General features: G+C 49.3%; 1 protein-coding gene across 3 annotated transcripts; it reads right to left on the reverse strand.

Annotated features, from left to right (window-relative positions):
• Positions 1-885: 885 nt before the first annotated feature.
• Positions 886-21,828, reverse strand: Tfap2a (transcription factor AP-2 alpha). 3 transcript variants are annotated; one of them, XM_026384616.2, is made up of 7 exons: positions 21,796-21,828; positions 12,321-12,755; positions 9,228-9,279; positions 6,914-7,145; positions 4,995-5,113; positions 2,951-3,092; positions 886-1,174 (listed from the first exon to the last, which is right to left on the reverse strand). In XM_026384616.2, exons 1-7 carry the CDS (start codon positions 21,826-21,828, stop codon positions 886-888), a joined length of 1,302 nt encoding a protein of 433 aa, XP_026240401.1. The 3 variants fall into 3 exon arrangements, with proteins under 3 accessions (XP_026240401.1, XP_026240400.1, XP_026240402.1); XM_026384615.2 differs by lacking the exon at positions 21,796-21,828 and adding an exon at positions 17,281-17,331; XM_026384617.2 differs by lacking the exon at positions 21,796-21,828 and adding an exon at positions 13,996-14,022.
• Between the last annotated feature and the right edge of the window lie 5,489 nt (positions 21,829-27,317).

Raw genomic sequence — 27,317 nt, forward strand, 5'->3', positions numbered from 1 at the left:
ACCTTGAATTTCTAAATAAGTACCATGAACCACATGAGGAACTAATAGGGAAGATTCAAAACCCACTAAACAAGAGGTAAACGAGATCACCAGATAAATAAAAAAAAAAAAAGGGCGAAAAAACAGACTCACCATATTTACAAATCCCATTAAATTACACATAAATAAATATATACAGAGACATGAACACTGATTCCCTTATATAACTGTGAATCGTGTTGCTGGAGAAAGTTCAAGTTGGTCGCTTTACCTTGAAGAGGGAAAACTTCTACAACTGAAGACATGACATGGAACTTCGTGTATTTGTGTTCAAGTTTATTCACAATACTGATAAAAATGTCATTATCCTCTTTGCCTTTTTTTTTTTTAAGTATGGCTACAATCTGAACTGAAGAGTGTAAGGGAAGGTGGTGATTCAGTCCCATGAAGCTCAATATAATTTTTTTAAACTTTTTTATGTTCTTTTTTTTAGAAAAAAAAAAAAGTTTTTTTAAATGTTTTTTTTTTTTAAGTTGTTGTTGATTTACTGTTGTTGTTTAAAAAAAAAAAAAAAAGTCCACAACTCGACAGAACTTTTCTTGGCTGGCTCCACGGCCCGTTCTGTCCTCTTAGGCTCCACTTGAGGGCGGGGGCGTGGTCCGACGGGGACGTCGAGGCACCGGGCCCAGTGGACAGCGGCTGCCCACTGGCAGTCGAGTGAGCAGTCCCGGGAACCCGGGGCACCGGAGGGCGGCGGCAGCGGCAGCAGCGGCAGCAGTAGCAGCAGCAGTGAGGGTCGCCGGTCCGGAGCTGTCACCTGCCGGTGGGGGAGGGGCCGAGTGGGTGGGCGCGCGCGGGCTGGTGAGGCAGGCGGCGGGCGGGCGGGGCCGGGGCGGGAGGAGAGCCTCACTTTCTGTGCTTCTCCTCTTTGTCACTGCTTTTGGCGCTGTTGTCCGTGTGGCTGTTGGGGTTGTTGCTGAGGTACATTTTGTCCATGGCCTTGAGGGCCTCGGTGAGATAGTTCTGCAGCGCGGTGACCGCGGCGCACACCGCCGGGCTGCCGAAGCCATGGGAGATGAGGTTGAAGTGAGTCAAGCAGCTCTGGATGCCGGGCTCCAGGATGGGGTTGGGCCGCGAGTTCCCCAGGGGAGATCGGTCCTGAGCCAGCAGGTCGGTGAACTCTTTGCATATCTGTCTGCAGCACAAGCAGAGCGGGGAGAGAGGGTGAGGCTCCCCTCGGGCAGCGCCAGCAGCACACAGCAGACCTTTCTCCCTGCAGTGGCCCCCCCGCCCCCATCCACAGCACCTGGCAGGACCCAGGGTTCTCGAGGACACAGGCTGGGATACCAGTCACTCCCAGCGCCCACTAAACCACCTCTCCTTCCTTAAATGCACGGGCCCCAGGGCCTGTGAAAACGTCTGCATCCCCCTCTGTTACCCACTACCGACCCTCAGATGCAACAAACTTCTATCCCCACCTTTCCCATACCAAACATCCTAGACGTGGGAAGCCATGTCACACACAGAGTAAGAGAAGTTCCACCAGAAGTCAGAAATACTTCTGGGCTTCCTAGCCATAGGATACAGGCATCAGCCTTCCTTTTCCAAAAATTTTACAGACCCTCTCCTCTTCCTTGTTTCTCTAGAGAGAACTCAGCAGCATTCTGTGGAATAAAGTTTCCACTATTTGCCTTCAAATCAAAGCAGGTTGAATTTGGACAGAGAGGCAAAACTTTGCTCAGGATTATTTTGCTTTCAAAAAACAAGTTGGCACCAAAAATAAATAAATAAATAAATAAACTGTTACTAGGTGATGATTCAAGGTAGTTTGGAGGGAAAAGAAACAGTTTCCCATTCCCCCTATTCCCATATACACCTTAAATTAAAATTCTTTAGGGAAATTGTAAATGTGGGTGTGCTTACGATGCCATGGGAAGAGGAAAAGTTGGAATTTCAGAAATGGTCTTGAAAAGTTACAAATGTAGACAGAGGAGGCCACTACAAAGAAGTTCTGCTCCTGAACCTGAAAGCAGGGACTAGCAGGGGCCTTCCTGAGGTAGGGCAACCTGGCCTGGGGGGCAGTAGGGGTGGGAAGGAGGAAGAACCAGCAGCATTGGCTGGCTGGCTTCACTGAGGCCAGCTGATGTCCCCAGGCCAGAAATCCTGTCCCACCCAAGGCTCAGCTTCTCCCCTCTGGTTCCATGCCCTCCTCTGACATCGACTTTTGATAATTAAGGGCTTCCAAACAAGCCTTTTAATTTCCAGAAAACATATCAAAACAGTCATTTTCTTTTCACACACCACCTGGAGAAGTCTTTTCAGCCCAGGCACCAATGGGAATATAACTTAGGCCATTTTGAAACCTATTTGACATCTTGCCTGTAGGCTAAAACTTGTGTTTGTGTGTGTGTGTGTGTGTGTGTGTGTGTGTGTGAGAGAGAGAGAGAGAGAGAGAGAGAGAGAAGAGAGAGAAACAGACACTGACTTCTGAGGAGGGAAGAGAAAGAGAGATAAGAAATGGAATTCAGGATTAGTGTGAAAGCAGGACAGCTCTGACTTCTCTATTTTGCAGGCCACTGCTTAATCTTTGCCCTTGAAGAACATATTGATGGGAGAGAAAAACTGATATAGGCAAGTCCACAGCCCCTTTGAGGATTTGATTCTGAGCCTTCTCAAACAGTCACAAATCCACATTCAGCTTCAAATTTCTCCTGTATCTCACCCCCATACACAGTCATTTAAATTTTTTTAAAATAAGAAGAAAGAGAGGGAAAATATGGCCCTACACTAACAATCCCACCTGTGTTTCTCTTTGCATATAGATGAGGGTTTTTAAGGCTGTATTGTAACTTCAGTATTTACAACAACAAAGCCCTGAATGCAAAAGGGAAAGGAGAAAATGGAGTGCAAAAGCAATTTTTCTTTCTCTCAACAATGAGACACAGAGACCCTGCAGAGGTAAATGCCTTACTTTGTAGCCAGGAGCATGTTTTTTCTTGTCACTTGCTCATTGGGATCGGAATGTTGTCGGTTGAGAAATTCAGCTACTGCTTTGGCAGGAAATTCGGTTTCGCACACGTACCCAAAGTCCCTGGCTAGGTGGACGGCTTCTCCTGGCAAGGAGTAAAAAGAGGGAGGTGAGGGCAAGGGAATGAAAAAAATTGGGATCAAAACTTTCTCTCCACTCCCTTATTTTCTTAACCCCAAAGTTGAAGGAAACACAAACTACTTGTTTTCTCACTTCGGTCATTTTCTTCCTTCTCTATAGGATCTGGTAGGTGCACTGATGAACAAACATAACATCTGTCCTAAAAAGCCAAGATGATTTGAAAAAGTGAATCCCTCCACCATCTCCAGTTCCATTTTCTGTCTTGACTAACACTTCCCCAACTTCTCTTTTAAAATGGTTCTTATATTCCAACCTCACACCTATCAACACTTTCATAAACGATATTCATAATTACTCCTTGAGCTTTTCTGCAAGGGAACAACTGGGGGTTTACATTTTAACTTGATCACATATAATTATCTGTTCATCCAAACCGATTAACCAGGAGGATTTGAGGGTCACTCCACTGAGTCTGTCTGTGTTGTTGATTTTCGAATCTTTGGTTTTAATTTCCTGAACCAGTTGGTTTTTACTGCAGGGCTTCCTGCCATTAGCTCCAGCTCCGGAAGAACGCATGCGCCAATTAGAGCATCAAAGCCCTCTCCGCAGAGCTTGTTTCCATAAAATGGAGCGGATCACAAACAATAACAGTTCTCCAAAAACAGCCTCCCTGCTACAGCACTCAACCCCCAGACCCAGACCAGCTCTCAGGCTGCACCCTGAGCCACCACCCCCATTTCCATGGCATGTAATTCTTTGGGGGTATGAATCGTGGCTTCTCTATGTACTGCTATTATTTTCATAGAATGCTACTGTAGTTGAGTTTCTGGCTCTGAACAATTGTGGGTTTTTTAAACAGTTATATTATTATCATTCTGGCACCACTAACAGATGGAAATCATAGCAGTCCTCCTCAAATACATAGTTTTAAACATTTAAAAAATAATTTACAAAGCTATAGCTTGGATTCAATTGCAAACTGTCTTCTCAAATACAAGATGTAAATAAGATAAAATGCCTCCTTTAAATGTGAATGTTACTTGTAAAAAAAAAAAAAAAATCTACCTGATAATTTAAGCAGCTTTCTTTCTTCCTATGAGCATGTACCACAAGACAGGAAGACAAAAGAGAGCTTTACATTCATTCCAAAACCCAAACTTAAGCCAATTTAGTATTACCCCCCCTCCAAAAAAAAAAGTGGGAATCTAGAGGGGGCAGGAATGAGAAGGGACCCTATGACAGTTTATCTAGAGCTGGGAGTTAGGACAGCATTGGCTTGTTTTGAGGAGTCTGGAAGGTGTGTGTGTGTATTAAAATCTTTCTTGCCATGAGAAACTTTCATGCAATCTTGTATTTCTTTTTTTCTTTCTATATCCAAACAATCCAAAGTCTAAAATTGCTTTCTTCCCCTCCAGGAGAGAAGCACAATTAAACAAGAGATAAGGGAGCATATGTTTGGAAAACAAAAACCTACAAGGGCATATAACCCTGAGCTTTCAGGACGGTCTTAAATCAGGCTGCAGGTCAAAGATTCCCAAATTAATTCAGGAAGTAATGGTCACGCATTTCTCAAACGCAGATGTCAGAATAACTTAAGTGATTTACTGCTGAGTTCTTTAAAGGAGACAGGAACTTGGAGAATGTGCAGTTCTTAAATTTGTGCATTGTTTAGGTCAGAAATGGGTTGGGAAGGTGAAATTTTGTAGTAGTAGAGGGAGTAAAGGAAGAAGGATAGGAATATATGCAAATAGTTTTTTGGCATGCAAGAATTTCGTTCACTTCCGGCTACATTCTTTAGAAAGATGAAACTGCCCAATTGACACAAAATATACCCAAACATCTGGCCACTAAATATCATCCATTTCCGAGAGGCAGACCCTTCTAGTTAGCAACTGGATTCGCTTACCCTCCACTAGTGATGTGAGCAGGGTAACGTTGGCAGCTTTACGTCTCCCTGCTGGCAGATTTAATCCTATTTTGTCCAGTTTTTCTCTTAAAGATCTTCCTCCATTTTTAGACTTCGCCCTGTTTCATAAATATATGTGAGATAGGGATTTAGAACACATTGGGTTGCTCTGCATCACATTAAAGTCATTTTGAAAGCTTCCTAAAATTGCTCTCAAAAATTCAGAAGTGTGGCCCAGAGACATTTAGAGGAAGGGAACCTAGGAAGGAATGGTACAGAAAGATTATAGGAGATAAATGCTGGTTAAACTGTAAAGCACCTCCTGCGTTTGGCTGTTATTGCAACTCTTGTGGCAGGTTGGAAGGTTCTGATTTCCCAACTTTCTAGAGAACCACAAACAAACACAGCTCTGGTCTCTAAAGTTGGAGGCATTCTTGAGTGCAACTGATTACTGTATATTTTCCCTGTTGTTACAATCACATAGATCCCAATGGGGTCTTTAAATTGTCTTTGCAAGATCTGCAGTCAGGTTGTTCAGAGTGACCAAAGTTTTCATCACTCTCACGTTTCATGCTCTGGCTTTAGCCCCAATGGGAAATTCATTTCACCAACTGTTTACATGCCATGTCACCAGCCTAACTGGAAATGTCAAAGGCTGATATCAGCCTTAAAATATTTCCCCGATTTCAGAGACAATGGAGGCGGTTCTAAATAGATGTCTAAATAGACTCCCATAATCAGAAAGTGGTTAAGATAAATTGTTTAAATAAAACAGCAAATTAATTAATTTCAGATTTTATTCCCTACTCAAGTGCTCTTTAATTGTGTGGATTAGATTATACTCCCCTAGGTAAACAGTCTCCAATATTGAAGATGGGGGAAGGGAAGGAAAAAGCAGAGGGCAGAGAAAAGATTGTGTCAGTGAAAGATTACAAAGGGAAAGCAAAGTGACTGGGAAAGAGGAAGAGATAAGATTCGCTGCTATTGGAACCATCCCAAACACCCTTAGAGAGGATCTGAGTGGGATATACCCACCAGGGTAGATCTGTTTGAGTCCACATATAGATAAATAAATGAATAAGGTCAAAACAACGAAACTTCTTGGTCTTATTTAAGGAGGAGAAGGGAGAGGAGAGTAATAAACTTACTAAGCAGGTAAGATCAACACAGGACCCCACAACTCACAAATCTAGGAGGAAGCGAGCAGCAAGAAGAAACCTGCTGGAGGGAAGGTGCTTTACTTCGCTGACTCTTTACAAAAGCTTATCTGCGAAGTATGCATTCTTTGGTAGCGACTACACATCATGCATATGAAACGGGCCTGCTCGCTGCCTGGCACACATTGCAGTAAGTCAGAACCAGCAGATGCCTCTGGCACCAGGGATCCCTGTCTGATGGGAGGTAACAGCGACCAGGGGGCGTGGCGTGCGCCCTCGAAACCTTTCCCTTCCTACAGCTAAAAGTCACTCGGTAGCCTTACAAGTCTCTCCACAGTGGTAGGGCAAAGCGAAGAGCCTGAGAGAGAAGTTTCCCTGGGCTTGCCAGGTGTGCGCGAAAAGGGAATAGGTGGCTGCACGGCGCCCCGCGGCTGCGGCGGCCGGGACTGAGCCCATAGCGGAGCGAGGTGCGCGTGCGCGCACCGGAGCACGCAGGACCCCGCGAGCGCGCGGCGGAGTCCAGGGCGCGCGCCAGAAGCCCCGAGAGCGCGGGACCGAGGCGGAGAGCGCAGGCGCGGGCTGCTTCGCTCCGCCCCCCAGCTCCCACCCCCTGGGTTCTACGTTCTTCTCCCCGCCCCTTTCTTTTCCCGCGAAGGGAGGGCCCGGGTGCAAAGCGCAGTTGCGCCACCGCCGTCGCCCTGGCGCAGGCGCATGGCTTCCTGGGCCGCGGGGCGGGACGGGCGGGGCGGCGCGGGGCCTCACCTCCGGAGCACTCCGCCCAGCAGCGACGCGTTTAGACATTCGGGCGGTGAGAGGCGCCGCTGCACTTCCGCCACTGTGACCTTGTACTTCGAGGTGGAGCTGAGGAGTGAGAGTCGACCCGGAACTGAACAGAAAACTTCGTTGGGGTTCACCACGCCACCGAAGAGGTTGTCCTTGTTAATAGGGATGGCGGAGACGGCGTTGCTGTTGGACTTGGACAGGGACACGGGGCCTGCGGAGACAGATGGGGAGGCCGCGTGTGGGCGTCGAGGGTCCCCCGCTAAAATCTTGCCCGACCCGGGTTCTTGCCCCGGGCAGGGGCGGGTTCCCAGACTTGTGCCGCTCACCCCGCTTTCTTCCCGTCCAGCTGGGAAATTCGGAAGCTCTTTTTCCCGTTTTCTCAAACTCCCTTCCTATTCCCTGTCCTAATCCCTCCTCCATTCGAGCCTCGGTTTCTAGGCGCCAACCAGGCCTCTGTGTCTGGCCTGACCCTTTTCCCTTCCCCTAAAGGGTGCTGGCTAGAGATGGGTGGTGAAATTGCGACCCCTTGGGCTCTAAGCATCCGAGCAGAGTGGGCCCAGACAAGGTGCCCAAGAGCGGGAATGGGGGGTAGGGGGCGAAGTTACATTTGCCAACCCTGGCTGAGTTATGTGTACTTCGGAGTTTTTGCAGGGCAAGGGATTTACTGTCGGGAAGAAAAAGCTTCAAGATAACCTATTATTAAAACCAGGCGACAGTTTAGATGGCTAAAGCAGCCAATAAATGAGCATTTCAGATAAGGCACCAAGCTAGAAGAGGTGCATTCTCGTCTCATCCTTCTGATAAATGGTTCCTTTCTTATATTCCATTTCAAAAAAAAAAGAGGTTTTGGAGATCCATTTCAAGCCCGGTTTTGAACTAGGGGTGGGGTGGGGGTGAAAAACAGGCCCACTGTAAAATAGTAGCAATGGGTCCTTTTGTTGAGTAAATACTTAATGGCCCTCTTGGCTTAAACCTTAAGCACCTTCATTGGGAGGAGGGTAGGATGTAGAGTGTTCTGCCTAGTTAAAACCATAAGCTCTTCATTGTTGCACCTACCTTTGTTAGAAAAAAATAAAAGACCAACAAAAAGTATACTTAATGGTTACATTTCTCAATATAGTTTAGATGCATTCACAACCATTTTAAGTTTAGTGCATTTGTATTTTAAATTTCCACATGGAGACATATAATAGTATGCACATGCTGTCATCACAGTGCTCCTCATGCGTTCTTTAATGGGGATATTCTAGCCGTATGGGGAGGTGGGGGGCTCTAGGTTTTGGATAGATCACTTGTGACATTAATAGCTCTGGGGAGGCTAATAGAGACAATAGGAGTTAAACGAACTCTTGAGAGATTACTAATAAAAGAGCCAATTATCATGTCGACTTGGAAAGAGCATCTCTTAAGATTTATCCCTTGCACATCTAATTTGACGTGACAAAGACTTCACAGATGCAAAAATGAAACTTTAAACTAGCTAACAATATACTGATTGGGGTTAGAAATGAGAACAGTTTTATATAGCATCGTCCTCTGGTGGTGCCTAGAATCCTGAAATGTAACATTGCCACCATAACCAAAAAAAAAAAAAAAGCTGCTACCAAAAGTGAATAGCATTTAATGGAGGAAACTTTATTTCTACTCACTAAACACAATTCAAATTACAAATTCATCCAAATCACTTGACACTAACAATCTTTGCTCTGAGCAAATACACGAACAGTCCTGACATCTTCAAAATGATAATTTTAAGCAAAAGCTAACTTTTTTGTTAGCCTAATTCACAAAAAGTTTTAAAACCCTTAAACAGCAAATAAGAAATTAAATTGAAGAACATGAACTCCACCCCCCACCCTCCCCACCCCCGCTAAGCAGTGCATTTATCATCTGTCCTTATATTTACATGAAATTGTACTATTTTAGCATGGTACACTTACTTCTTAACACTCATGGCCTTAACTCCACAGAATGAATTAACTAAACTATTAAATGCTTTCAAAATTGAAATGCTGCTTCCAAATCAGTTCAACTATTGCACATTTCATGTGTTTGTCCAAATATCATTAAACTAAATTAAATGGTCAAATCATGAATCAGAAAAAAAGCTAGCCTGTTGCCATTACCAAGATACTGAAAGCCGATTATTTAAGCACAGCTCTTCTATGGCTATTTGCTAATTCTGAGCCTTTAGGAAATCCTATTTGAAAAAAATAAATACAGTTCTGCAAGTTCTCTTAAATAGCACTCTGCCTGTAAGGACATGCTTGGAATGCAGAAGGAAATGGCTTACCTTTCTTAATTACAGTTTGATCTGGGATGTTAATACCCGGGTCTTCTACATGCTGCAACAAAAGGATACACATGGATGTAAGTGTATAATCAAAACAAAAGGAAATGAATATTCCCTGCAAGATGGGGGGAGGGGAAGGTGTAGAATAGAAAATCCCCCTCCCATATAATGACATTTATATATAAACATCTCATCTTGGCTTATTGGAATTTGGGGCTTTGCAACTCAAGAGGTTTCACTGCATGCCCCCAGCCAATTTCTCCTCCCCCAGCAAATAATCCATGTTTGAGGGGGGTGGGGTTGGGAGGAAAACTTTCTTTAGAAATTAAATCAAGTTTTGGAGTGCCTAATCTTTCTCACAGTTAGTTCAACCTTTAGAAATGCACCTAGCTTTAGTTTGGCGCCTCAGCGGCTTCGGACTTCAGTGATTCCAGTGTTCAGGTAGCAAAAGCGAGAGAAACACAATAGAACAGGAGAGTGTTGGAAACCCTTTAGGTAATGTAATAAAGAGCAAACACAGTACACCTTCACTTATGGAAAACTAGAAATAAAAAAAAAATTAAGGCTACTGCCTAAACTGAATGTGACAGCAATATGAAAATTATCAAAAATGAAAAAAATCTTTGGAGTTGCTTTCCTGATGTCCAGCAGCAGACTTGTCAGTGCAGGGTTTTTTCTCTTTTCTTTCTTTTTTTTTTCTTCTACAGATGGATGGGTATATGTGTGTGTGCTCCAGTCAAAACGTGATTAGAAAGTAAAATGAAATCATGTTTTCTAATGCAGAAACTGACAGGCAATATAATGTCTGGCTGTGTTTACAAATTAGCACCAGGGCTGCTGAGATAGAAGATTTCGCAATCGTTACCAAACACAGGCATTACCATTTAAAAAACTATTACTTCCTTCTCTAGTCTTTGTCCAACAATAATACTGATTCGAACATTTTCCATTCTGTCTTGGATTTATGCTCCTGTTAATTGTGCCTGATCGCAATGATTCCGGGTGGATGGTACTAAGTTGCTTTATTACAGGTTTTATTATACTCAATGCTCTCATTTGTAACTTGCCTAAAGTGCTTCTGGATTTAAGTATAATTAAATTGAGAAATGTTCAGAAATGACTACTGCTGCAGTTCTTGTGTTTTAACTATATGGGGAAATATGATCCCTTTATGCATGCACCCTAAACCCATAAAGTAAATGTAGTGTGGCATAATACTTTTATTTGTGTTATTTCTAGACCTTGTCCATACAGGGAAGACTGTTAAGTTTAAAACCCCACTGAGATATTAATGATTAAATAATTTTCACCATCGATTGGATTTTCTTAAATATTTAGCAGTCATTCTTATTAAAGGTTAACTGTTGCAGCAGTGGGAAAATTGAAAACAACCCTTTTCCTGACCCAAATTCCTTTGAAAAATTTTTTTTTTCTTAAAAGGTGGGGGAGGGAGAGGGAAGAGCAGCAATTGGGTTTCCTTGCTTTTATTTGATCTTTTGGTTAATTTCTCCCACTGACCAATTTCATCACAAAGAGTGATCATACAGGTATTAAGAAATTTTACCAACCACCTGAAATTTTTGCAAAGTAGAGCAATTCTAATTCACAGTAGCTCCAAAAGCTTACAACATTATTTTGTGCTTTCAATAATGCCAAAGAACAGGCAAGGAAAAGGATTCATAAACTGAGAAAAGGAACTAAAAGGATTACAACTTCCAATTCTTTTTAAAATTGCTCTTTCATAAGTTATTGTCCCTTTTATTTTACTTCTCCCAAAATGCACATTAAATATTTGCTCCCAAAAACATGTAAATCTGAACACACACAATTCTCATTAACCATTACACTGAATCAAGTGTCCACTTTCTTGTTTTCCATGCAAGGCTGCTAAACATAACCAACAAATTTGTGATTGACTGGGCCAAATGAGAGTTGTAATAAATTTTCTATTTTCCTATACAACTTAAATAATGTTTTAAATCTTCCAAGCAAGCAGGTAAGTTCATATGACCATTTTCCTTACAATCTAATGCAGTAATCATTAAACTGTCAACGGACATACTGCTGCTGTATTTGATGCAGTAATTTGAAATAGCATTTTAGCAAAAATCACATCCAGATACATTTCCTCTCCAAAGAAAACCAGCTTTAACAGAACCCTTTACAGCTTTAATAAAATTATTGACCTGCTCTAATTCCATTTCGGGAAGGATGTGAGGAAACCATAAATACATGGAGTTGAAGCAGAGATGCTGGTTTAAATTTAATTTCAAAAAGTATTTTCAAATTATCAATAGGCTGGTTTGCATGGTAAATAGTAAATGTGATAATGCCATGCTTATTTAGGAATCATTTTAAACTGCATTTATTGATAAGTGAATTAGAACTTAAATAACGTATTACCCAATAGTCTCAAAACATTTAATTTAATATGGGGTGTAGCAGGTTCTGATAGGCGTTGGGAACCTAGCTAATGATTTATGAGGTCACCACTTAGCACCCCTAGGAAGAGAAGCCTGCATTTTAATGTCTCTCTACTTGGATTTGCTACTTACTTTTCTTTAATCAGAATAGGGAACACGTAACTTTTGGGTTTCGCTAGTGCTTAGAAAATCCGGCTAAAATGATCTTCATAGTCTGTCTTCCACATTTCTCTTTTACCTTGTGAGGGCCTTTGATAGGTTCTTTTGGTTAAATTTAACAGCTTTCCCAGGACAGTGAGAAATCCCCATGCCACACTCAGCGGTGGAAATTAGATCTTCTCACCATCCAAAACAGTTTACTGTGGTCGAGAGGGGAAGACAGTGTCAATGGTGACGTTGGTCTGATTTATTTCTGTGTTGGTGGACAGGGTAATGGAGGCATTGTTTGAGGCAGCTCCGGGAACCATTGTTCTGGGGGCAGTTCGCAATTGCTTTTAATTTTTTAAATTCGCTGTTTTACGTCGCTTCTCAAAGCACCCCCCTCCTCCCAAAAAATATTTGATAAAGGAAATGTCATCGAGGAAAACCCGGGCCGGTGGCCCTGTGTTCCCGGAATCTTCTCTTGAGGGTAGGTGAGAAGGGAAGCGTCCCCTCCCGCGCGGCCTCTTACCGGGACGTCCTCGATGGCGTGAGGTAAGGAGTGGATCGGGAGGTCTCCGAGTCCCGAGCCAAGCCCGTGCGGGCCGTGCAGGAGGTCCTCGTGCCGCCGGTAGTCCCTGCGAGGATCCAGGCCCGACAGCTGGTGGGGCAGCCCCCGGTGCGTGTGCAGGAGCCCAGACTCCTGGCTCTGCCTCTGGCCGGGCCAGCCCGGGTGCTGCGGCTGCGGCTGGGCGTGCAGGGGGTTCAGGCTGTAGGGGTCGTTGACGTGGGAGTAAGGATCTTGCGACTGGGGGTAGATAGGCTGGTAGGGCGGGGGGAAGTAAGGGGGCTGGAAGTCGGCATTGGGGGTGTGGGACAGCGGCGGGGCGCTCGTGTAGGGAGATTGACCTACAGTGCCCAGCTGGGGCAACCGCGCCGTCCCGTTGCTGGTGCCGTCGTGACGGTCCTAGAAGAAAGAGAGAGGGAAAGGAAAGAAGAAGAAATCAGGCGTCGAGTTACAACGGTCTCCACTAAATGCACAAGTCTAGGTAGGAAATCTCCCGTTCCCCTCGGCAAGCCACCGGGAAAAATATCAGCTCTACTCTGTTCATTTCGGAAAATACCCGAGAAGTAAAACAGGCCCTTGGGGGGGGGGGGGAATACCGCAAAAGAATTAGACCCTGTACCTACAGGGCACAAGAGACTGTCCTCAGGCGTTTCTTTCAAAAGGGGGGGAAGATAGAAAAGGGTCTCTTGGAATACAGCCCCTTCAATTGCAGCGTGAAACCTCCCTTAAGCAAAATTAAAATTCCTACTAAATATTAAACAGCAGAAGCGGCCTTTTCTCGTTCCCCGGATTTGAACCTGCCTGCCACTGAGTTATTGTTTACTCTCTTCCATTTATTTGGAGGGGAAAAAATCATAAACCTTCAAAGACTATTACCATTTCATGACTATTTAAATAGAAACATGTTTCGCACAGGGGCTGTAACGAAAGCACACGTTTAAATTACCAGCTTAAAGAAGGTTTTAAGTGCAGGATCAGGGATCTGTCTTTTCCGCTTTCTCAGTTAGGAGCTTTTTCTGGACAAGGTCGATTTATGGTAGAAATGGAGAGAGGGGGGCGTCAAGTCAAGGTTTAAAATAGGAAGATTCAGCCTTATTTGGTTGAAAAGCGAGAGGTGCACCCCGGGGCGGAGGCCCCCGCCCCTTGCACTCCAGCCCCAAAGGGCAAAAGAAACGCCTGAGTTTATGTTCCTCTATTGCAATTCGCTTGCAAAACAGGCAGAGTTGGTTCTAGGGAATGCGAACCCCCCGGAGGTTCAGCTGCAGACCCTGGGGGTAGGGGGCACACCGGGCTGCGATTTTCCTGCAGACAGATTAAGCATCAAATGTTGAGAACATCTCAGGAACAAATGAAGACGCCAGGAAATAAAGATGAACTGGGGGAGAAACACGCCTTGGGAAGCAGCTGCGGGGTAGGTCCGAGTGCGCGGAGAGGTCGAGCGGGGGCGGGGGTGGGTAGCAAGGCATTCGATTTAGGGATGGAAAGGGGCGAGAGAAAGGAGAGAGGGAAATGCAAATGGAAGAAGGTATCATGAAAGAAACCTGGGCAGGCAACCCGAGGTCTCGGGCAGCTTCGCGGCACCAGGTTTCCAGAACAGAATTCCTAAGGAGACAGGGATGGGGGTGGGGGTGGGACTCACCATAGCTGAAAAACTGTGAACTAACATCTGCGAAGAGTCTGGGGTAACGAGTCAGGGTGGAAAAAAAAAAAAAAAAAAAAGCAAGCCCGGAGCACCCGGCTGCCCAGCCGCCCGAGCGCGCCCCACACAAAAGGCGCCGAGAGCCCCGCGCCACCCAAAGACTCCAGTTACGGCGCGGACGCTCCCCCGAGCGCCGGAGCCCCGCTCGGATCCATGAGAACTTGAACCACCGATTCGCGCGGCTCCTTCAGCTGGTCGAACCCACGGTCTCTATCCTGCCGTGATCAGTTACGATACAAAGTTCTTTAAAAAAATCAAGAACCCCCCAAGAAGGAAAAAGTGTGTATGAGTGTGTGTGTGTGTGTCCCTTAATCCGTGTCTCCCCTCTTTTCTTAGCGGCGGCTTCCCTTGAGCTTCTAATACCCGCGCTGGGCAGCGTTCCTGGAGCCTCCTAATAGCAGCGATTCATGACTATTAATATTACACGAACACTCAATAAGGGAAGAATCTGGAGATCGAGCGTGAAGCGCGGAGGCCACTCGCGCCGGAGCCGGCTCTCAATGCAGTCCATTGACGGGAGCCTCAGTGTAGCAAATCGGAGGTGGGGACAGGGAGCGCGAGAGACAAAAAGCGGGCGAGAGAGGGAGCGGGCGAGCGCGCGGGGGGCCGCGGCGCGGCGTCTGGCGAATCACAGGGAAGGGGCAACATTTTAAAAGGTTGCAGGGCATGCAAAAGTGAAAGAGAAAGAGGGAGAGAGGGAGACCGAGGCGCGGAGCGCAGAGAGGGAGAATGTGTCTGCGTGCGTGTGTGAGAAAGAAAGTGTGGGCGACCCGGAGGAGCGCGGAGTGGGCAGAGGGGAGGGAGGAAAGGAGGGAGAGCCCGAGAGGAGGAAGGGAGGGAAAGAGGGAGGGAGGAGGAGGAGGAGGGGGCTGAGCCGGAGCTCGCGGAGGGGGAGGCCGTGGGGGAGGGGGAGGGGGAGAGGAAGCCAGCGAGGACAATCAGACCTAAAAGGCTGGGGCAGACCTCGGGTTGTAGCGGGGGTCGCGGGTAGCGGGCAGGAGCTGCCGGGGACCGCGTCCGGGCGTTCATCGGGCTCTCCGCTCCGGAGGCGCTGCCCGGCGCTCTCCGGCCACGGGCTCCTCTGCTCCGCAGCGGAGTCTGGGACTCGGGACTCGACTGCCCGCTGCCGCGCGGCTCCTCCACGGCCCAAAGCCCGGACGGAGACCCGCCCGTCCGCTTCATGGGCCCTCTCCTCGGCCTCCTCTCGAGCTTCCCTTCGGACACCGGCACCGGACCGTGTGCTCGCGGCCGCTGTCGCTCTTCGCTCTACTCTCCCCGGGCCTCGGCCCGGGGCGCGCACAGACACGAGGCGGCCCAGCCCGGGCGCCGCTGGCACGGGCTCCGGGCTCCCGGCACAAACCCGTCCGACTGGCTGGGCCACTCCCGCCCGACCCCCCCCCCCCCCAGATGACACGGCTAGCTCTCCCCGCACTGCCTGTCTGCCCGCCGGGTTGTCAGAACAAGCGGCACCTTGCCTCCTGCGTGTCCCTGCAGAGCCCCGGCATAATCAGACAGCCCCTGGCCGGCTCGGAAACCCGAAATCCCCGCTCCAGCGCCAGCCCACAGTCAAAGTTGTTGAAACAGCCTGGAGTTTAGCTGTTTTTCTCTCCCTCTCCTTTCTCATCCTTTTTGGCCTCATTCACACGCACCCCCACTTAGTCCCTCTGGGGGTGCAAGTTCATCTCCCGCCCTCCTGGTCCTGGTCCCTTCTGCGCGCGGAGCTGCCAGGGAGCCCGCATCTAGAACAGGGTTTCGGCCTCCACGAAAGTAAAATGCCCCAGCCTCGGGGCCAGAACTGAGATCAGTACAAAATGATTGTCTTAGCAGAAGATGCGGGGTTCTGTTTCATCCCGACCCGTCCGCCAAACGCCCCCACCCCACCCGAAAACAAAGCAACTTGTCTGACGTGGGGTCCCTGCGTCCCTCCCCATAAGCGACAGAAGTCCCGAGAGAAGCGCTGGTACCCGTGGGATGTCACCCCATGCCCCATCCACCCAGATTGGGGGGGGGGCAAAAAGGGGAAGCCTGAAAGATGTAAAATAGCATTCTGAAAGAAAAGGGAGGAGGGAGTCGGTAACACATCGTTCGCATATACTCAGTTTCTGATTTCAAGTGAAGGCAAGACTCCCGCCTCCGTGCGGGTACACAGACATCTCTGCCTGACATTCCCAGCTCCAAATGCCAAAAGGCAAACGAAAAAAGAGAAAGAAATAGCAAAAGTTGTGGCTGCCAGGTATTTATTCGGACGACCTCGAGCCTCATACGCCCACTCTCTCCCCTGGACTCATCCGTTCATTTAATGGGGTTTGGAAAGGGAGGGTGAGGCTGACTCCCAGAGCCTCCCTCAGATGGATCATTCGCTCTCCGGCCTCCCTGGCTGCCCCCAAGAAGCTCTGGAGCCCTAGGTTTTAAGATGCTTTCCAAAGGGCGCGCTCTGTGGGCCCGGCGGGCTCCCCGCACCTGGGGCGGCCCACAGACGCGCCAGGATTCCCATGATCGCTCAGCTGAACGCCAGCCGCTGCTGGGGTGGTTGCTCTCGGACCCAGAGGCCACAGCGCTCCAAGCAGCCGCATTCCCAGCACCGCCACCACCACGGGGTGTATTCACCCAATAGCTCAACGGGAGAAGCTGCTCAGAACTTTTTGAAACACAGGAGAATCAGAAGTGAGCCCAACAGCTCCCAAGCTGAACCCACTAACAGGGAGGTGCAACTCATCTCAGAACGAAGTGTGAGGTCCCTTCTCCAAGTCCAAAAAGAGGAAGAAAGAAGAAACTGGATGCACAAATAAAAGAATTAATATTAAATATCAGAGAGGAACTTGAAGAGAGAAAGGGTTTTCTTTTTCCTTTCTCTTCCTGGTGATTTGGGTCCCCGGAATCTCGATGAAGCTACACGCGGAATACACAGCACGTGCCCAGTTGCCAGCGATTGTTTAAAAAAAAAAAAAAAACATGCTCGTCCCACTCAGGCACAGCTCAAAGTGGTCAGAGAAGGGGAAAAGTGGGACAACAGCTTTGAATGAGGAAATGAAAGAAAGGAGCGTCTACACTCTCCTTCCCCAGCTTCTCCGCGGTCTTAGGGGAGAATCAGAGGGGCCGGCGCTGCACTGGTGAAAGTTTGTCCCACCCGCATGTCGCAGCTGGCTGCAAGGAAAGGAAGAGGAGAGGCAGGATCGAGCCCCGAGTCGATGGCCGCCGGGATGAGTGGGCCAGCACCGCGCTTACCTCGCAGTCCTCGTACTTGATATTATCCGTCAGTTTCCAAAGCATTTTCATGGATCGCTGTGAATGGATTTGCCCCTCTCCGTCTCGCACCCAAGTGGAGCTACTCTGGGTAAGCGCAAAGTGCCGGCTGCCGGCTGCCGGCGGTGAGCACAGGAGGAGGAGGAGGAGGGCGAGGAGGAGGAGGGCGAGGAGGAGGAGGAGGGCGCGGAGGAGGAGGAGGAGGGCCAGAAGGAGAAGGGAGAGGAGGAGGAGGAGAGGAGGAGGAGGAGGAGAGAAGGGAAAGAGCTCCCGTGTGCGCTCGGAGATCTCCCTCTAATGGTAGAAACTTTTCCCTTTTCCAGCTCTTTACCAACAGCCTAATCGCCTCATTAGCATATCAACAATAGTCCAATTGCTCGCCAGTACCACAATCTGCCGCCGGCCGCTCCGACCCAAGTATAAAGGCCTTTGCAAGCTGCGAACTTGCTCTTAGAGTGCACGCCTGCATGCTAGCGAGAAAATCTTGCCCGATTCCACCTCGCTCCCCTGCCCCAAAGGCCCCTTCCCCAGACCAATTTCATCCCATTTCCTTCTCTCTCTCTCTCTCTCTCTCTCTCTCTCTCTCTCTCTTGGCTTGCTTTCTCCTAGCCAAAAACACCTTCCATAAAGCTCCGAACTACCGGGGGTCAGAGTGACCCGGCCTGAAGACCGGCTTGTAGTACCCTCCACCCCCACCCAGGCCAACACCTCAATCCCCGCTGCCCTTTCAGCACCATCCAATTTTATTAGAAATCATTATCCCTTTCGCAATTAAAATAACCACCAAATCAAGACCAGCGAAGTCACTCCAGGATTTTTGCCCAAGGAGAGATCGCCTGGACTCAAGGCAGTTACCCCCTCGGGCCGCAGCACCTTGGGAGTTTTATTGGCTTTATGCTTTCCCCTAGGTTGGAGATGATGCCAAACGGCTACAGTCGCTGGGCTGGGATTTGCGATCTCTTAATTGCCGCGTGTAAAATAAAAGTTGTACCCTGAAGAGGTTACTCGACAGCTCCGGGGGTTAAGTGACTTTCCTCCGATTGTATGAAGCTGAGGCCAACTGAAAATTCATCTTGGTGTTCGGGCTAAGGTTTCTTGGGTTCGAAGTGAACAAGAATACAGAACTTCTATGGAGACACTCAGCCGCTTCTGGAATTGAGCTGACATTCAGACCCCAGTGCGCCTGCAAATCTAGGTATCTTGTCACTTGTGCATCAAAATAAATCATTGGGAACCAACTCTTTTCTGTGCTAATCGGCTCCAGTTTTCCCAAGTTTCCCCTTTTTAATTAAAGAAGGAAGAGTTCCTTTATGATTTGATGATACTAATATGGGGCTCACTGGCAGCACAGTGCCCATCCGGCTGACAAGGAACCTGGAAGCCAGAAGGCCACCGCCTGTCCAAGTTGGCCAGGTCAGTGTCTCCAGCTCCATACAGGGGCTTGCTCGCTCCATCAGGGTTTCCCACCAACACACTTCTGTTTTATTCAACACACTTCTGTTTATTCTATTTTTTTAAAGTGAGAAAGGAAAAGAAAAAGACCTAGTGTGGTAATTCCAAATACAGAGTATTTCCTCTGGCTGAGCTTTCCTACTTATCCTCCAAAAAAGTTTGTCTTTCTCCAGTTTAAATACTGCAAACTCTTCAACAACAGTTGGTCTCCCCTCAAAGACCTCAGACTCATCTTAGCCTGTTTTTAAAAAATATCCAGGCCTCCCAGGTTCCACAGTGCATCCTGCATGTGGGTGGAAGCTGTTGGAAATCTAAGCACTTTCTAACAGGTGGAAGGAAGGCAGGAGGAGGGAGGTACCCACAGAGGGGCAATTCTCCCACCAGAAGACTTAAGCAAAGCCAAAGACCCCCACTCCCCTGCTACCAAAAAAATAAAAAATTAAAAAAAAATAAAAGAAAGAAAGAAAAGAAAAAGTAAAGAGAAAAAAAGAAAGAAACTAAGAAGAATGCTAGAGTAGGCAAGAGAATTCAGTGCTGGGGGGTGACCTCCAGAAGCTCTGGACCCTGCCTTGAACCAGCCTTCAACCCATGAATTGGGAGCAGTTTCTTAGTCAAATGGGCTGGAGGTTTGGACTCCACTCTGCCTGGAAAGTAGTCAACTTCTAGGGCTAGACCCTGTGGGCCTGTCGTCCAGCACAGTAGTTGACATCAGGAGCTGAGCCTCCAGGAGCCAGAGTACTGACCCCATGATAGCCACAGCCATAGTGCACTGTGACCAATAGGTCAAATCCTAGTCCTGAGAGCAATATTTTTATGCCCCATATACTCTCCACATTACGCTATGGGAACTCAAAGTTTCGCTTTCTTTTGCTTCTGTTTGCGGGTTGAAAAAGGCATTTAAGGCCTTTTATCCTCTCCAACTCCACCTCCACCCTCCTCCCCTGTCATCACTGCCCAGTGCCCCCGCAGATCTCTGGCTCCAAACTGGCCAGCCTGCTAAACTGTTGTTGTATTCCCGCGGAGGGTGCTATTGACGTGCAGATTGAGGCCTGCCAGCTCTGTGCCGCCTCCCTGCAGTGTGGGTGCCAATGAAAGGCCTGGGAGAGTGGCCGGGTAGCCCCTGGAGCCAGCCTCACTGCATTTGTGTGAGCTTCATTACCACCAGTCACTTCATTGCATGTCAATGTTCCAGCAGTGCTGAGACCCAGGGTCCTGGGACAGCAGCACCAGACCTGGGTTTATGGCTCAGGGATTCAGACCTGATCTGGGGAATCAGAGAGGGCAACAGAAAAGCCAGTATCTCTAAGAAGCCAAGAGAAACAAAGAGACAGGGGACCGGAATGACCTTAGTTTTTCTGGTTAGCACTACCTAGGGTGCCAAAAGGCTGAGGCTGGTGCATCTGCCCCTGTGGGCCCCCCAAAACAAAAAAGATTCAGGCCCGAGGACACTTGCCAGGAGCAGGCCCTAAGCTCCTTCTTTTTCCCCCTTTCAGCAGCAATCTCACAGTTTCAAATATTAGATTCACTGGAGACCCAGGCCCAGGCCAACCCTGGGCTGCAGGTGTCCTCTCACTGTCTGAGAATTGTGCAGCCAGATTTGCCCAAATTTAAAGAGAAAACCCAAAAGGCTTTTAATAAAGAACTCCCCCAGTCTTCAGCCCCAGAGAAGAGCATTAGGAAGGGCCTTTTGAGCTCACAGGGTTGGGGGAAAATGGGTGTGGATTTCCAGGATTTGTGTTTGGTGTGGGATTTGCATCCTTAAACCACAAATTTAGTCTGATTTGGGGGATGAAATTGCATTGAGTGAGGTTTTACTTGGGAAGGGATATAAAAATACCCTACAAAAGTATACAAAGTAAAAGATAGAATACAAAACGCCTTCCTTTCTCCAACTCCAGGGAATGTAGTGAAGATGGAGACTTCTCTGAAATGTACTTTTAATGTCCTAAATAAAAAACAAAAACAAAAGTTGCTCCAGGAGGAGCAGGGCCTTGATTTCTTCCTTTAGGAAGGTGGAGGCTTTTGGTTCAAATTGCCCCGCAGGCTTGTGGCACACCGAATCTCACCCTAACCAGGCCTCCCTTGGCCGGGGCGAAAATAGGGCCCCGCGGTTCCGATTATGAAATCCGCGACTGGGGAGAGGCGCTACCTCGCCAACCGGACCAGGGCCGCCCTTGCTCCCGTAGGGAAAATGCCTGGAAGTTAAAAGGAGAGCGCTGGCCGAGTGCGGTGGCCGGGCCCGGGGTCTGGGGCTCTGGAAGTGCAGGATGTGGATCCCAGCCAGCCTTGTGGCGCCTGCGGCCTAGCAGGGTCAAGTTTGGCTGGCGCAGTTCTCCGAAAATTCGCGACCCCCTGCCTCATCACCCGTCATTTATCCACCAGCCCTAGCCCGGGCAGCAGGAACCCACGTCGGGAAGCAGACTGAGTGAGTAGCTAAACTTTGGACAAACTCTTTTAAGTGTTTCTTAAGGGGAGAATGCTCCCCGCTGCGACCCAGCCGGTTGGAACCCTTTCCATTCTGCTCACCCAATAGGTCCCCCAAATCTGGAGACACCAAGAGAAACAGGTGCACCAGAATCCCACCCCGATGCGCAGCCCGGGGGTCTGGGGCGAGGCCCAAGGCACAGCGAGCCGGGAACCTTCCCCACTGCGCACCGCAACCCCAGCCCAGTCCTCCCCACCCCCCGTCTGAATTAGTCATCCACCCGAGTTTCTATTGGGGATGGGGGTGGGAAGGTGGGAGAAAAGGCGGTAACCCAAACCACAAGTGACCCCGGGGGCCACCTGTGGAGCGTGCGGCGGACTTTTCCCGGAGCCGGGCCCCGAGGGCGGCGCGCTTTGCCCCCAGCGCCGCGGCCGCCGCCTGCGCTCGTCTTTCCTGTCCTCTCTCTCTCCCGGGAGCACTCTTGGGCGCTGCCAGGCGTGCCTCACCTACGACTCCCCTGCCCTGGGCCACGGCGCTTCCTCTCCGCCTCCCCCCTCCCGGCCCCCATCCCCCGCTCCACCCCCGCCCACCTCAGCCCCAGCCAAGGCAAACCCTCGTACCTGCCAGTCCCCCATTTTGGCAAGTATGGACATCGCGGCTCGGCGCTCCTGGCGATGGGTCCCCGCCGGGCATGGGCTGGAGGGCTCGGCCGGGCCCGCTCCCTGGAATCGCTTAGGCAAATCCTCCTTTTTACCTGCTCACCAACATCTCACCTGGTCATAAAGAGCTGGGTTGCTACCTGCCGACGCATGCGCGCTGGCCCAGGAATTTACTCCGCCAGCCCCAGTCCCAGCACCTCGCGGAGCTGACCTGGGAAGTGATGGATTTATAGCCGCAGCAATCTTGCCATCAGCTCCAGCTTTTCCCAACAGCCCCAACCCGCTTTCCCGGTCAGTCCCTCGCCAGGGAACCGAAGCGGACTGACTGCTGAGGTTTGCTGGGCGCGACGCGAGTATGTGTTTTCGCTCCCGAGTAGAGGGGGCATCTACGTGTTCATCCCATGGCTCCCCTGCCCGGATAACTTTTGGGGGGCTAGGGGATTCTCCACCCTGGGTGAGAGATGGGGGGATGGGCAAGAACCCGAGAAAGAGCCAGACCCGAGAGACACGGTGGTGCACCTGGACACTGGCGGGGGGACCCAGTCCCTCTCCCCGCCTCTTCGCCAGCCAGCGAGGTTGGGGCACTGCCTGCCTTAACGGATCGGAGCCGGTCACCCTCAGGGCCGCTGAGGCGCTGGGTTCTAGATCAAGTGTTGTTCAATAGTGAACACGTTCGTGACTCTGTTATCATCCCTGCCTTCTAGATTTAGTCTCTGCCCGCCTCGGAGAAAAACCCCTGCAAACACACACACACACACACACACACACACACACACACACTCTTACATTTAACACTTCCGTATAAGGCCCACCCCCTTCCCATTTTCACAATTCCCCCGCCCTTCTCTCAAGCTTCTAAGGCTTCCCAACTCTTTATCTTTTCCACCAAAAACTTTGAAAGGGGAAAATGAGGACGTTGGTGGCTCTGGGATGCACAACTGAGGGTTTTGGTTGGGGTTTACTTTCCCATGACAGATAAAAATCACTCAAGTGATTTCACGGCTGCTTCTAATTAGAGGGGAGCTTTAAAAGAAGCCACAGGATTTGGGGCTCCCAAGGAGCACACCTCGGTCGGGTCGGGTCAGGAGCCACACCTGGCCAGGAGGGACGCCAGGGTGAGAAGATTCCCCCGAGGCCACAGCTCCTGGAGCAGCTGTGCCAGCCCCATTCCCGCAGCGTGAGATCGGGTTGTCCTCGGCTTGGGCCTAGGGCCCAGTTACTCTCCCAGGCTACCATCTCGGGGACTTCGAGACAAACAAAGAACCGGTTTCAAATCGTCTTCTCAGACATGTCAGGCAAATATGTGTAAAAGGTCAGTTCCTCACCGCAGAGCGCAGAAGACAGGTCCTCGGCTCTCATACCTCCCCTTTCCAACCTTTCAAACTCGGAGGACCTGCCTAGAGGGTTTTGCACCCTCTTGGATTTCCCGGGGAGGGGGGTGTCCAAGGAGTCCCCCGTCACTTCACCGTTTTACTCGTCCTCCATCTGCAGTATTTTCAATTCAGTGCTGATTGATTCCCTAGTTGATCGGAAACTTTCTTGGATCTGTCTTAGAACCTTGGTCAAGAAGTTTGGGGTTTGTAGGTGTTTTTGTTTATTGTTTGGCAAGAATTTAAAATAATGATTAAATGGTGTTTTTAGCTCATAAGCGTTTACTCTGCAGCTTCCCTGACTGTTTCCCGACCCTAAAAAAAGAGTGGTGAAACCTAATGTTTGACTCTTTAAGACTCAAGGGGAAGGGATGCCTGTAGCTCTCTGCAATTCCCGCGGGGGGCGCTGCGCTCTAGTGAGCCTGGGTTTCAGATCTAGACAGCCACGCCTCTCCCGATAGTGAAAGGAACCAGGCTGATATTCGGCTGGGTGGGCCAGGCCCAGGCCAGGAAGGGGGAACGGGCGTGTGCCCAGGCCTGGGTGGGGCGCGAGGAGTGCCGTCTCCACCCTGGATACTTTTTTGAGAGACGGTCGACACGTGCGGGAAAGGGGGAAGCTAAACTGTGGGCGGGGCTAAGCCAGTGGGCAGAGTTGAGTGATGGGTTGGGCGCATAGGCCTTGAGAGGGGAAGCCCTAGGTTCCTGCTGCGGGTGGGAGAGGTGGAGGGAGGAGGGGTTGAGCCGAATTGAGCTTTAGAGGCAAACCACTTGGAGTCTGCTTTCAGTTGTCATTTACGTTTAGGAGCTGTGTGATCTTAGGCAAGTTACTGAATTGTCTGAACCTCGGTTTCCTTATTTGTTAAGTGCGTAATTGGAGGGAATTCAACAGGAGAAGGCGAGCAAATTGTTTAGGACAATGCCTATTGGATAATGTGAGCTCCAGAGGCTGCTGAGCCTTGTCAAGGATGGTCTACACCCAAATGATACTCCTTCCATGAAGATTTGTATCACCCAAGATGGGATCAAGTGCAGATGATGTCCATTGAAGATGGCTGTCCCTTCCTCATACCCACCTCCCTTGGGATATTGGTCAGTTTGCACATTCTGGGATTCCTTTCTCAAGCTCTGGGTCTGCCAGCTTTGTAACCTACCCTTGCTCCCAGAACACAGGCTTGGATCCTCAGAACTTTTCCCACCTGGAACTCCTTCCTGCAGCCCTGGGGGACGCAGCCCCCTCCCAAGGCAAGATAAAAAGCAGGAAGTTGGGACCTCCCCCATTTCATTCTACCCCTAGACCCCTGCCCAGTATCTGGGTAGGCCTAAGGTCACTCACTGTCTTTTGGCATCCCTTCTTAGCATCCAAGCAGCCTCTAGAAGTGTGGTATGGGACCTCCTTTGAACGAGAAACTTGTACCTTTTTAAATTATTTTATTTTATTTTATTTTATTTTTTGCTGGATTAGGAGGAGAGTAGTGGAAGTTCTCCCCCCACCCCCTGTGCTGCTACCAACCAGCAGGTCCTGCGACAGGGCCTGGAATTCTCCATCTGATCGCAAACGTATTTCTGCGTGCCCTTTGGTGTGGTAGGTCTGAGCTGTGGGAAGCGATGGGACAACTTGGTGACAGATTGCTCAGCACTCCTAACTTCAAGTAACAGAGCTCCCCCTCTCTGAGGCCTGTGCTATGAGAGGAGCCTGTAGAAACCCTTTCTCTGGCTTAACCCTCCTCCCAGTGACCTGGGGGGGGGGGGAACAAAGCAGGATAAATCTCTTCTTCCTTAAATTGAATCTCTGCTTCAACCTCATTTTTATCCCACCCTGGAAGCTCCAGACTCTTTCTCACCCATTCATTCAAGGGTGGGTGTACTCCATAGCTCCTGCCAGAAGCTACTAAAAGGCACTTGGAAATCTGGACCCAAGTCACTTGTGTGATGGCCTCCGGACGCTTTCCCTTTTGGGGAGCCAGGAATTACTGGGCATGTTGCGATGGCTCTTTTAGGGCCTTTCCCCCTGCAGTGGCTGTCTTTCCTGCCCTTGGACCAGAGCAAGTTCAACTCAAATTTCCTTCTTTCTTGTGCCCCTCGGGGTACTAAACTGACCCTAGGGCCGGAGCCAGGAAGGAAGAAGGCAAGATTCCTCAAATGAAAAGGGGAGGAAAACTGAGCGTTTTGCCACTCTGGATCTGAGGCCTTCCCGGGAGCGATGAGGACCCCCAAAGTCCTCTGGACTCTCCAGGGGGATGAAGTCAAAGGCCCAGGATTACCAGTAACCGCTGGAGAAAGTAACTAAACCTCTTAGTGAAGGTACCAAGGGAGAAGGGGGCGAAGGGAGGACCAGCCACCAGGATACGCATTCGGGGACGTTCCACCGTGGCGCACCGGGCTGCTCAGTTCCACCTGAGAACCCATGGGTACAGAAGGTCCGAGACGAGCAGCAAAGGAGCGGGCCGCAGAAGCGTGTCACCGCTGGGTGCGCCCGGTCCAAGCGCGGCCTCCCGGCGCTCTCGGCCCTGGGCGACAGGTGCACGGCTGTCTCCGCCGCCCGCTGTGCCAGGCCAGCCGCCGCGCACTGGTGCGGAACCACTATCGGAACGAGTTTGCGCTTCTGTTTACAAAGCAATCCTGCCCTCAAAAGAGGAACAGAATCACCACTTATCACACCCTGTCATAAAGTAATCTGCCCGGAGGGAACCCCTAACTGAACTGCGCAGAGTGTGGAGGCGAGGGGAGAGGGAACACAGGAATGGGGGACTCCCCCCAACGCTCCTTGAGAGTAAATCGCCAGGTCCAGTCGTGTCCCAACAGGCTGGAAGAGACAAAGGAGAGTGTCCTGGACTCTTGAAACGAGTGTGAGCAGACTGCTCACTCTGGGCTTGGGACTCTTGGTTTTTTGGGAATTGGCCCACCTGCAGCCCCCTCGGGTGGATGTTCTTGGTCTTCGAAGAAGTTCTAAAGACCCTTCCAAAAAGATCAACGGAAAGTGGGGAGGGGAAAAAAAACCCAACTGAGTTCTTTGAGAATGGGAGGTGCCCTTTGATGTGTCGTCAGGAGAAGGTAATTCCTGACCGGTGGAAGAGGATTTTGCTCCCTCCAATCCACCTGTCCTCCTCCTCACCCCTGTGCTTGTTCCTGGAGGGGTGGAGGTTAAGGTAACCCAAGTAGTGCTCATGAAATGTGGAAATGGACAAGAGGCAGAATTCCTGGGAAATTATAAGCTATTCCTGTCCAGCCTCAGGAGCCTTGGGTTGCCCCCCCTCTTCCTGGTCCTGCCTCATCTAGAGGGAGGTGAGAAACCCCCGAAGGAAACCAAAGCCATACAAAGTGGAGTGCCCTGGTGTGTTCTCCTGGTTTTCCTTTTCCAGGATCAAGAGAAAGGGCCTCTCCCTTCAGATGTCTCTGTGACATGGACACTTTGCTGGCCTTGGTACCAGCAATTCATAGCTTAATATAAACAGATTTTGTGTTTGTACCTCAGTGACATTGGACATTCACCCTACCTCCTACCCCCAGGCCTTGTGGCTCACCTCTGGGCACTCAGGTCACCAACATGAATGCAGCACATCAGCATTTGCTGAGTTTGTACTCAAGTGCATGTGATCCAGCTTTGACTTGGGACTCTTGATCCTCATAACTTCAGCCTTGAAAAGTGTGTCATCATAAGCCTTGAGAGATCACTTGGGCTCCTAACAGGATATTCTAAGCCCAGGGAGAGTGAAAGAGCAGGGAGCAAGACATGGCAGGCATATTCTCAATGTCATTATCATTTACACTTATTGAAGGCCTGAGAAAGGTTGTTTCATCCTTTATAATTCCTCATGAAAGTACAGTGTCATTGTTATGCTTGTGTCATTGTGCAAAATAATCTGTAAGGTGTGGAATAGTACTTTCCAAAGACTGGGGGCTTAGATTTAAAGGGGGCAGAATTTTCACAAGCATAACGGAAGAGGATCTCGGACCCTTCTTCTCCCCTGCCCCTGCCCAAAAAAAAAAAAGTCATCTGGGGGCAGTTGATAACCTAAGCATTTGCTTTCAAACTTTGCTATATATTAGCATCATCTGAAGAGTTTAAAAATATGAATCCCTGAGCATTTCTTGGAACCAATTAGGTCAAAATTT

This window comes from Urocitellus parryii, chromosome 8, assembly GCF_045843805.1.
Source record: "Urocitellus parryii isolate mUroPar1 chromosome 8, mUroPar1.hap1, whole genome shotgun sequence".
NCBI classification, from domain to species: Eukaryota; Metazoa; Chordata; class Mammalia; order Rodentia; family Sciuridae; genus Urocitellus; species Urocitellus parryii.